This window comes from Schistocerca cancellata, chromosome 3 (assembly GCF_023864275.1).
Source record: "Schistocerca cancellata isolate TAMUIC-IGC-003103 chromosome 3, iqSchCanc2.1, whole genome shotgun sequence".
Taxonomy (NCBI): domain Eukaryota; kingdom Metazoa; phylum Arthropoda; class Insecta; order Orthoptera; family Acrididae; genus Schistocerca; species Schistocerca cancellata.
Window position 1 is genome coordinate 656,884,664 of NC_064628.1, and position 12,592 is coordinate 656,897,255.

General features: G+C 40.1%; 1 protein-coding gene across 1 annotated transcript in view; it reads left to right on the forward strand.

Moving 5' to 3' along the window:
- Window positions 1-4,384, forward strand: part of LOC126175615 (DNA polymerase delta subunit 2) — a 114,558-nt gene extending 110,174 nt beyond the window's left edge. The window contains exon 9 of the mRNA XM_049922498.1: window positions 4,070-4,384. Within this exon, the coding sequence (XP_049778455.1) occupies window positions 4,070-4,218 (149 nt within the window). The 3' untranslated portion in view covers window positions 4,219-4,384. The remainder of the gene's footprint in view (window positions 1-4,069) is intronic.
- The last annotated feature ends 8,208 nt before the right edge of the window (window positions 4,385-12,592 follow it).

Genomic DNA, 12,592 nt, shown 5'->3' on the forward strand with positions numbered 1-12,592 from the left:
GTGTTTCATATTGCTGTTGTATGTTGTAGTTTTACTACCTTTGCAGTTATTAATGAAAGTGATTTCTTTTATGTTTTTCTATCTCTTCCATTCATATCTAGCCAATTGAATATAGTAAATAGTTTAATTTCTGCTTAATGAATAATAAATGCAACTAAATGGTAATTGCTAAGTGAAATGAATTCCCTTTGTAAATTCATTGATGTTCTCATTATTCAGTTTGCATGCTTCTGAAATTAAGCATTCAGTGTGTGTGTGTGTGTGTGTGTGTGTGTGTGTGTGTGTGTGTGTGTCCGTGTCCGTCCACACACACACACACACACACACACACACACACACACAAAAAAAAAACCAACATTTTGTGGAGCAGGATTGGTAGGTTTGAGCCATTTTCACTAATTGCAGTAGTTCCTCCTGTTTAGAAACTCCTTATATTCCGCTACCCTCTCAACAAAGTCCATAGCACCTTTGTTGGTAGCTAGAAAATAGTAACAAAACTGTGATCAGCTGTCCACTTAAAGGCATGTTAGCTGCTGTGCAAAAATTCAGTACAGCTTTCTGGATTCTTCAGTTGAAAATTATGCTGGAAAACGGCAAGTTCATGACTTTGACCATTTTTCATGTTAAAACACTCACGTTCTACAAATTTATTGTTTGTAACAGCTCTGAAGATTATGAAAGAAATATATTTTGAAAAATATATCTCCACCTCCCTCCTTTCCCATCAAGTAACTCATGTCTGCCACAGAATACTATAACAGATCAGGGAAGTCTCATGAACAATGTGTTTGAGGCTAATTTGCACCTCAGTAACATTAGTAAGCAGTACTTGCTTCTTTGCACATTGTTTACGGACTGCCAAAATCTGGGTTGTTTCCTATCATGACTATAGTAGAGTTCGTCCCTGACAGTTGCAGTGGGCACAGCATGTCAGCTTCGTGTGCCTATCTCAGCCAGTCATGTAATCTGATTTTGTAAATGTCTATGGTAACACTCACTGTTGTCACATTTCTATAGATTGCTGTTGTTTTTTGCCTGCAGCCATTTGCGCTTTGCAGTTGAGAGATGACAACAGGGCTCCCAAGGTGTCAGGAATCAACTTAACACCGATTTGGCTAAAGCAATTCTGAACTTGCAGGGAGAGTTCCCACCTCATTAATATAAATGAGCATGCTGCAGCGAGTGAAAGCTATACTCTGAAAATTTAATATGGACATTGTCCATGTATTTTTAATCTTTATCTTCTCCAGGCATTTTACTTACAGTACCAACAGTCTGTTCCTCAAATGAATAGTTGTGTATGTTACAATATTACGAAAAGAATAGTTGCTACTCACCACATAGTGGAGACGCTGAGTTGCAGAGAGGCACAACAAAAAAGACTGTCACAAAATGAACTTTCGGCCAACAAGGCCTTTGTCGAACACGCACGTGCGCGCGCGCGCACGCACGCACGCACGCACACAAACCACAGTCTCTGGCAGTTGAAGACAGACCATGAATAGCAGCATATGATGGGAGGACGCTGGGGTGGAGAGGGGGAGGGATAGCTGGGTGGGGTTGGGGGATGTGAAGTGTTGCTAGTGGGAGCGTGCAGGGGCGATGTGGAGAGGGTAGGGCAGCTAGGTGCAGTCAGGAGATTAGACGGAGGGTGGGGCAGAAAGGGGGTTAGAGAGAAGTAAAACGACTGTGTATGCTGGTGGAATAGAGGGCTGTGTAGTGCTGCAATAGCAACAGGAAAGGGGCTAGATGGGTGAGGACAACTAACCCAAGTTTAGGCCAGGAGGGCTATGGTTACGTAGAATTTATTGCAGGGAGAGTTCCCACCTGCACAATTAAGAAAAGCTGGTGATGGTGGGAAGGATCCATATGGCACAGGCTATGAAGCAGGCACTGAAATGAAGAACGTTGTGTCATGTGGCATGCTCAGCAATGGGGTGGGCCAGCTGTTTCTTGGTCACTGTTGATGGTCATTCAGATGGACAGACTGGCATGAGGATGTACGGGACAGGTCTTGCATCTAGGCTTATTACAGGGTTACGAGCCATGAGGCATGGGTTGGTAGCAGGGATTGCGTAGGGATGGACAAGGATATTGTGTAGGTTCAGAGGGTGGTGGAATACCTCAGTGGGAGGAGTGGGAAGGATAGTGGGTATGATGTTTCTCATTTCAGGGCACAGCGTGAGGTAGTCGAAACCTTGGTGGAGAATGTAATTCAAGTGCTCCTGTCCTGGGTGGTACTGAGTCACGAGGGAAATGCTGCTTTGTGGTCAGATAGTGAGGCGTCGGGAGGTAGAGGGGTGACTGGAAACGTAAGGCACGGGAGATCTGTTTTTGTACGAGGTTGGAAGGGCAATTATAGACCAATTACCTATTGTCAGGCCCTGAAATGAGGAATGTCTTACCCACTATCTTTCCCGCCCCTCCCGCATTGGTATTCTGTCACCCACTGAACACACACAATATCCTCGTCCATCCCTACACAACTCCTGCTTCCTAACCCCTTGCCTCACGGCTATATCAGAGACCTAGATGCAGGACCTGTCCCATACATCCTCCCATCACCATCTACTCCAGTACGGTCATGTATACCACCAAAGGCAGGGCTACCTGTGAAGCCAGTCATGTGATCTACAAGCTAAGCTGCAACCACTGTGCTGCATTCTGCATGGGCACAAGAATCAACAAGCTATCTGTCCACTTGAATGGCCACGGACAAACTGTGGACAAGAAACTGCTGGATCACTCCATTGCTGAGCACGCCATCCATCAAGACGTTCTTCATTTGAATAACTGCTTCACAGCCTGTGCCATCTGGATCATTCCCGTCATCATCAGATTTTCTGAATAGCACAGGCGGGAACTCCTTCTGCAACATATCCTATGTTCCTGTAACCCTCCTGGCTTCAACCTTCATTAGTCAATGTCCTTACCCATCTAGCCTCTTCCTGTTGCTATTCCATCACTGCAACCACTTCTATTCCACCAACACAATCTGTCTTTTTATTTCTCTTCTTTTCTGTTACCCCCTCTGTCTAACCTCCCAACTGCACCTAGCTGCTCTACCCTCTCTCCATCTCATCCCCGCATGCTCCTGGTAGGCAGCACTTCACTGTCCCGCACCCCTGTGCTGCTATCCCTCCCCCTATTTACCCCAGGCTCCTCCTTACCCCCACCAAGTTGCCTCTCCCATCATGCGCCGCTGCTCATAGTGTGGCTTCAACTGCCAGAGACTGTGGCGGTGTGTGTGTGTGTGTGTGTGTGTGTGTGTGTGTGTGTGCGTGCGCGTGCGCGTGCGCGCCATCTGCAACTCTCCAACTCCACTATTTGGTGAGTAGCAACTATCCTTTTCGCTCATAGTGTGGCTTCAACTGCCAGAGACTGTGGCGGTGTGTGTGTGTGTGTGTGTGTGTGTGTGTGTGTGTGTGCGTGCGCGTGCGCGTGCGCGCCATCTGCAACTCTCCAACTCCACTATTTGGTGAGTAGCAACTATCCTTTTCGTAATATTGTTACGTTCTGTCTTGGATTTTCTGTTGTTGGTTTTAGTTGAGTATGTTAATTACATGCAGCGAAGTGTGGCAAAACCATTGTGTTCCAAGCGTAGCATTGCAAGGTGTGTGTGTGTGTGTGTGTGGGGGGGGGGGGGGGGGGGATTGTTCAGCATTTTTAGGTGTGCATACTTGGTTCAGTGCTTCTTTTATTTGGTGAGTAGGATATCTACTCTAAATATCTCTGGTATGAGAGATCTGCATCTTGTTTACAATTTTAATCCATTCCCTCCCCCTCTCACTGCTTCAATTCTTTAATCATAGACTACATTCACCTTCATGCAGCTGATGCTTGAGAATCTATATTTATTTGCTGTATTAGTGAAATGTGTTCATTAATGGCTGTTCAAGTGGTGTTGCATAGATTGGGCTGCTGGCAAATTTAAAATTTCTGATCCTGGAGTAATCAAAAACTAGTTTTGAGGCCGAAATCTATGCCTCTTTAAACAGAACCTCATAATGGGACTGCGAAACTTCTGATAAAGAAGTATACTTTCACAAATTTTATCTTTTTGTTCTAGGTACAGACAACCAGAAGATCAGACTTATTTGCGTACCTCAGTTCTCAAAGAAATTTACATGTGCTGTCATTGATCTTGCATCACTTGACTGTTTTCCTGTAACATTTGGTGGAACAGATTTTTCATCTGAAAGTGAAGTAGATAAATGATAGGACTGTATTGGAAATAGATATGTGAATGACATTTGTATCTAAACATGTACATATTTCTGCTGATGTGAATGTAATGACTTATATTTTGTTAAAGTTTAGAATAGAAAATACTGTAATAAAATATTTTCATAATTTCTGTAATTACCAAGACAGACAAAAATTATATCCGCAGTGATGTTGTTTCCTTAGTGTGGTCTTATTTGTATTGCAGAGTTGTCGTGTCACACACTAATGAAAAATATTTTACCATAATTTGAGTGTGGTTTCTGTGGACTGTAAAACTGCCAGTCCTCATCAGTCAAAAATTTGGAAGACTTACCATCTTGTAAGCCATGAGAGTGAAGTATTGCTCTCAGGTGCTAATCATATAACTATGATATCCGCCCCTCCCCTCGTTTGTAAGTGGGTATGTTCTACGAATGTTCATTTCTCTGTCATTATGTTCCATGGCAAATTGTCTGTGTGACCTGTGAATGTGGGTAGTTTGGTAAGTAGTAACTTTCATGTTCACTGATTTTTATGTAGGTTCTTGGTAGAACAGGATTGTAATACATGAAAAATGCAGTTTGCTTTGGTTCTGCCGTTTTAATTTTATTGTGTTATTTTGGCTTACAAGACCGTTTTCAGACATTTAATGACTATTGTTGCCAAAGAAGTTACAATGTCTCTAAGTGACGTTGGAGAAGAAGTTACTCATCTCGAATGAAGCACAAATGCACATAAATGACATCTTTTGACAGTGTGGTGGTAATGCAATGTAAAAAATTGAACAATAAATAAATATAAAGGCAGTAAACAGGAAAAAACTTTAACACATTATAATCATCAGAGGTGCAACTCCATGACCGCACCGTCACTATCTTTCTTTTAGGCAACAAATTGTGACCTCTTCCTATCCATTAACAGCGATGACTGTTGTTACTTTTTCCTATTTCCAAATTGTGCTACTGCTGTGAAACTGCACTGCACCAGGAATATATTCAAACAAGAAAGTATTCCCAATCATCAAAACGTGACTGCCTTCCTCATTTAACGTTGATGATTAATGATCCATGTTCCTCCTAATACACAAGCTTTCCCATGGTGTGGAAATGATTCAGCTTTTTGGCACCTGTGTGTTTTGTAACATTATATATTGTACAATATTTTGGGGTTATGCGTTTTTGAGTTTCTGAAAGATATCTTTAACACAAAGCCCTAGTATTATTTTATTCGCTTGTATTCTATTGTCTACTAAGCATTTGTCTCTCTCTTGTCCCAACTAAACAAGTTGGTCATAAAATGTACATATTTTTGAAACTTCTTTTCATTTTGGCAGCAAATCCAACCTGATACAGGTTTGCAGTATTTTACTCAAGGATGGCTTGTATGACCATTGTATGGGACATGTCCTTTTTATGGCGTCATATCTCCCCATGAACATCACAGTAATCATAGTTTGGTGTATGTTTTTCCCCACAGCTAAGGTGTATGTGGCCATTTACTTTCATTGAACAGTTTCATTAATGCATAGCATTTAAATGATGCCAGTGATGTTAGAGAATCCTCGTACATTGTCATTAAGCTAACATCAAGCCAGTCATCAGTGTAAGAAATTCCAAAGAATGTTGTTTAGAATTTCAGCTATTTTTTGCTGTCTGTTTGAGCTTCTGTAGTTTGCCACACAACTGACTACTATTTGCTTCAGATAATTTTGAGGTCTGTTGATCCTGCCTTACAGTTTACTCATATTACAAATATGCATAGGTTGATAAGATTGAGAATATTGCAAATAAGTATGGTTCTTAAGTCATGGTTATACATTGAGAGAGCCACAAGAAGCGGCAGACTTCTTGCTGTACGAGAGAATAAGTCTGTCACCTACAAGTCTAGCTCCCTTTCTTTGATGAAGGATACAAGAGGAAGCTTTTAGAAGATGTAAATACCATAAAGTGTATGACAGAAAAACTGACATTTTATTTGAGCCTGATCACTAAACTTAGAGACTATATGAAAGACCTCTGTAAGTCCATCTTTTCAGAGATGGTTGCGGGATTGAGGTGTTCGATACAGAATGTCAAATCAAACATCTTCCAGCTGTCTAGTTTCCAAACTTATTTTATTTGGCTACCAGTTTTGGCGATTTACTACACCATCTAATACTAACAAAACACTGTGATGCACATGCGCATTCAAGAGTGCAGCACTGTTATTCTCTTAAGATGCTTTGACAGCCTCGAGATTCTTGGATGAGAGAAATTCCCATATCTGATGCTGTTATCAAATTATCTTTTCTCTATCTCATTTCATACATACTCTTCCAGCACATTTTTAATAATCTTTTTTCTCATCTCAAAAGCTCTTCACAATTTACCAAACGAAAATATTATCTGTTACAGGCTCTACTGCTTTTACATTTGTTTGCTACTGGCCGCTTCTAAGTTTTTAGTCACCAAGCAGCAGACAGATAAATAATATGCAACATGTCGCAACGCATGTAGCATGTGTATTAATCCACCAGGCCACTTATAAACACTGACATGATGCATATCAAACAGGGACAGTTTGTTTAAAATGCATATCGGAGAACCACACACGTTGTCACTTTAACTACATATTGTACAACTAATTACTCAGAATCCATGTCACTTCGTGCACCAACACGAAAAATTCTCATGGCAGACTGCATGTAGACATGCCGCAAAAACAAGTCTGATGCTGGTTCGTAAAATGTGGGCTGTCAGTGATTTGTTGTTCAATAAGCACTTAAGTTACATTATATATAGTTCTCTGACAGGCATTTTAAACACTTCATCCTCATTTGCAGTCTCTGTGCAAAGATGTAGCCTGTGGCAGAAGGTGAGGCATTGGTTTCAGGTATAGCAGAACTGGTCTGCTACGAGGTAAGTTGTACACTTCTCCATGGCAAGATATTCTCAGTCAGGTTGTATGCATTTTCGTAGTCTCAGTACTGACAGCAGTCTTAGTAAACATTCGTGAAACCATTCCAGTATTGCGAGTAATTATCAAGAACACGGCTGAAATGAAGACAGTTCCAAAATGACAGAACTGAGTACCATTAATTGAAAGTATGGGGTCCATGCTGTTTGCTTAACATGCTTGCCTTGGTTTGCTACCAAACCAGTGTTATATCCTTTATTTCCTGAGATACTATTGTGAATACTGTAGGTATTACTTAAGTGTAGGTACTAATAATATGTGTATTTTTCCTTTGCCCTACAATTTTCTATTTGTTTAAGATGGTAGCATTTTGATTACGGATCTTTTCTTTCCTTATGCTAAGTCATAATTATAAAAATTACAACCAGTATGATTGTTCTACTTTCTAATTGGATTGTATCATTCCTATACTAACCTTGTAGTTACTAAGTTTACTTATATATGAAGATGGTATCTGTTCTTTCAGACATGTCTGAAAGAACAGATACCATCGGTGCCCATGTAGCTCGTTAGAATGAAATGAATACCCCTAGCTGCATACAGGCGTTGATATAAGTCAACGGGGACAGTTGAAAATGTGTGCCCTGACCGAGACTCCAGGATCTCCTGCTTACATGGCAGACGCTCTATCCATCTGAGCCACCGAGGACACAGAGGATAGTGCGACTGCAGGGACTTATCTCTGGCACGCCTCTCGTGAGACCCACATTCCCAACTTATTGTCCCGCACTATATTCATAGTGCCCCTGCCCATTATACTCATTACTTGGCTTTTTTGTTGATTCCCGTAAGAGTTCGGGCACTGTTTGTGCATCCGCACAGGAGATGGTCAAATGGCCGGTGAGCCTTATGAAGGAAAACAAATTTTTGATATCTTGAGCAAAGAGAGGGTGTTGGTTTTTAATGTGTTTATTCAAATATTGGTCACTTACACTTGTCCCGTACTAAAAATCTTCAGGCTTCATGGAGATAACGTTGATTGGTTTCCTTGCTTTGGTATTACTACTTTTCTTGATAATGCGAAAATCTGACACAAGGCTGGCCAGACACTAGGAATTTCAAACTGACTGTTCCAAAATAGGTATTTAATACAAACTAAACAAGTACTTTAAGCACTATGTGATTCTTGTTTTGTCCTGCACAAGACTCTTTTCAAATCTGCAAGCCTTTTCAGAGTGATGTAACAACTTTTTCCAGACACAACATGATCTTGTGTCCACCACATCCTGCCATGTCCTGATGCCGCAAACACATGAAACTTTGCGAAGTATCACCAATGGGAAGGTGCAAAGTATAGTATAACTTATGTGCTATAAAACACACATTAGGTCACAAGTTGCACATGTATTTGAATGCGGCTAGGGAAGTGAAAACTTCTTGAAGTGTTTCCTGAGAACCTGGTGATAGAGCTGCGTATCATAATTGGTTTTGAATGAGCTATGCTTCGTATAACTTATAGATGTCTGGACCTAAGATGAATAGCTTAGCTGTTTTGTGTGAATAAGGAATGTGAAACTTGATTAAAATGACATCGCATTCTCTGTATTTCAACTCTTGGCAGGGAGACAAAATTTTCCTCAGAGATTTTTATAAATTATATCCCCCTTGTCTCCCTTTATCACGGTTGTAACACAATGACCAGAGAACGCCAAAATATTTTTTAATAATTGACTGCATACTTGAACATGATCACATATCTGGGGAAAACACTACAGTGAAATGATTCGTTACATAATATATCACAAAGCTCACTGATAAACATTTGATTATTTTACTGCTAGTTTCACCATAACCACTTTACCATTTAGTTTTAATAGTACTAACACTGAAGAAATAGGAGATAGTGTGTTAACTGTAAGTTGGTTAATTGGCACACTAGATTGAATCAGTAGATGTCTGAAGGCTTCAGCCAGTATTACGTGACTGACAATTCTGAGTGAGGTAGCCATTGTTATGCAGTTAGGATCTTTAATAAACATATCAATGCACAAGACTTTTTCAGTTTAGATTATGAACGTCATTCAGGCAATCTTTACATCTGTCTACTATTTCTGCCTTTGTGGCAGCATGAAGCACATGTTACGGTGCTTATGTTGGAGGTGGCAGGCAGGGCTTGCTCACCCTGTTGTGTTTCATGAGAGGCCGAGCTTGCTCCCTGCAACACCCTTCTAGCAGTTGTCCAATTCACAGTTAAAGCACTGTAGTGTTTCAGAATGCTTTTTGACCTAAAGTTGCACAAGGTGTATATAGACGTTAAGTGATTGTAGATTGCACCCATCCATTAGAAGTAACAAAATAATTCAGAACCACGTTACCGTAGAGTCCGTTATAAGCGGTCTAAGGCTTCCATTTAGTTCAGTGTTGACCAGTGAGATGTGGCAGTTGAACATAGCAAAATGAAAGCTTAAGTTTTAAATTTCACATTCAACAAATCTTTCACACTGGAGAATTATCAAACATGTTCTTATTTGATCATTGCACAAACAACTGAAAGATTTGGAAGCACATAAATCACCAGGTCCGGATGGAATCGCAGTTCGAGTTTACAGAGAGTACTCTACGGAATTGGCCCCCTACCGTGAATCTCCCTCCCAGTACAAAGACCCAACCGACTGGAAAAAAGTGCAGGTGACTCTAGTACATAGGAAGGGTAAAAGAACAGACCTGCAAAATTACAGACCAATACCCTTAACTTTGGTTTGCCGCAGAATCCTTGAACACATTCTCAGTTCGAATATATTACACTTTCTTGAGACTGAAAAGCTTACACCCAGGAATCAGCATGGTTTTTGAAAGCATCGTTCATGTAAAACTCACCTTGCCCTTTTCTCATGATTTATTGCGAACAATTGGACAACTTGCAGATTTCGTATCTCTAGTAAGCATTTGGCAGGGTGCCCCATTGCAGGATGTTAATGAAGGTATAAGCATATGGAATAAGTTAACAGATATGCGAGACTTCTGAAGTAATAGAAACCAGTATGTTGTCCTTGATGGCGAGTGTTCATCAGAGGCAAGGGTATCGTCAGGTGTGCCGCAGGGAAGTGTGATACACTGCTGCTGTTCTCTATATACATAAATGATTTGGCAGACAGGGTGGGCAGTAGTCTGCGGTTATTTTCCAATGATGCAAGTTAAGGTGACAAAGTTGAGTGACTGCAGGAAAATACAAAACAACTTAGACAAAATTTCCAGTTGGTGTGATGAATAGCAGCTAGTGCTACATGTGGAAAAATGTAAGTTCATGTGGATGAGTATGAAGATCAAACGTGTAATGTTCGGTTTTAGTATTACTGACCTGATTGACAGTCAAATTGTTAAAATATCCGGTTGTAATGTTGCAAAGCGATATGAAATGGAACGAACATGTGTGAACTGTGATTGGGAAGGCAAATGGTCAACTTTGGTTTATAGGGAGAATTTTAGGAAAGACTGGTTCACCTGTAAAGGAGACCACATATAGGACACTGGTGCAACCTGTTCTTGAGTACTACTCAAGTATTTGCGATCTGTACCAGGTCAGATTGAAGGAATACATCTAAGCAATTCAGAGATGGGCTGCTGTATTAGTTACCGGTAGGTTCAGACAACACATGAGTTAACAAAAATTCTTTGGGAACTCAAATGAGAATCCCTTGAAGGAGGGTGAGGTTATTTCGAGAAAATTTAGAGAACCGGCATTTGAAGCTGAAGGGCAAACAGTTCTACTGCCATCAACATACAGTGTGCGTAAGGACAAAGAAGATAAGATATGAGAAATAGGGCTCATACGGAGGCAAATTTTTTTTCCCACGTTCTGTTTGCGAGTGGAACAGGAAAGGAAATGACTACTAGTGGTACCGAGTACCTATGCCACACACTGTACGGTGGATCGTAGAGTATTTTTGTAGATGTAGATCACGTTAACTTGGAGTTTCTGGTTAGTGCACTCCCTTCTGTTATCTATCTTGTACTACCACAGAAGGCAACATGCAAGTAGGGGCCAGCTGACATACAGATTCGGACACTCCAAATAAGTGTTTACAGTACTGTCGCAGAAGGCTATGAAAAACCTCAGGTGCTGCTCATTTGACAAAAAAGAACAGTTGTGGTACATACAAAAGCATTTTGTGTAAGAATACTATTGAGTTTGTAATCAGTAAAAAAAATTATGCTTAGTTACGTCTGAATAATGTGGGTTGGCGACACGGTGGTGATGTACCAGACTGCAAATCCAGTCCCAGGATTTTTTTATATTTTTTATATCATTGCCAGAGTTGAAAGACGTGACAGCAATCATTTGTTAATGTGGAAAAAACCTGAGCCCACATTAAACTCTTGTTTTTTCTTATAACTGGCTGGATAAGGCAGTTCATCAGCCCGAAGAAAAGAGGATACCAAGTCCTGTTAGACATTGCCTGATGAAACACGTTCACAGCAACCTTCAAGATGAGGACAGCTTCACTTTCTTATGTCAAAAGGATTATCTTTTTAAAAAAGAAGCTATTTTCTGTATGAAAATTATTATTATTATTATGAATTACGACAAGGTTAATGTCAATAAATGTTTCTTTTAATATCTCTGGTCAGTCAATTTTTTTGTGTTCCATATAAAAAATATGTATTTCACTGTTCTTAATGTATTATATTTTTCCTGCTCTCTTTTAAAACTAACAATATTTGTGGTACTTTAAATTCAACTGTGCTCTTCAAACCTTTCTAATAGTTTAATAATGTTAAAAAAACAAAAAAAAAAAAACAATTCTTATAGCCTACTGAACACAAGCAAATCCAGTTTATCATAAAGAATGTGATATTTTATTCTCATGCATTGTAAAGACAACAGTATATATGATTATTCTCTTCTTTGCATATCTAATCCATCTGATGAAGGTAATTTCTGAAAAATTTTGTATCTAACATTTTTGTAGGAAATGGGAAGCAGTCAGCTTGATCCACCCATCTGAACTTCCCAAGTTTCCTGGCCAACTGCAGGTAGCCAGATTGTCTGAAAGGGCGCAAAACCTTTTCTTACAGAAAATTCACTCCTTGTTGAGCAACATTTATAGTATCTGAACTATTGGAACATCTATGTCCTCCTTTTCAAGTAGATTTAAAATGAAAATAAAACCAGTCAAAACTGCAAAAATATTTTTAAATTTATGTATTTTCACCTAAAGAAGTGCCTGTGTGCAAGTTTTGATTTTTTTCCTTCTTCAAATTGACCAAAAGAAGGGATCAGTTGATAGAATACATTCCGAGCCATCAAGGAACTACCAATTTGACATGGAAGGATGTGTGTGGGGTAAAAACACTAGACACACACCAAGGTTCTATTAGAATAGGCAGGTGCAAATGGGTGTAGGTTGTAGTAGCTATGCAGGGATGGGGAGCTGCATCAAACCAGTCTTGCATGTAGGTCACTTTGTAGAAAGGCCTCTACGAAACCTTC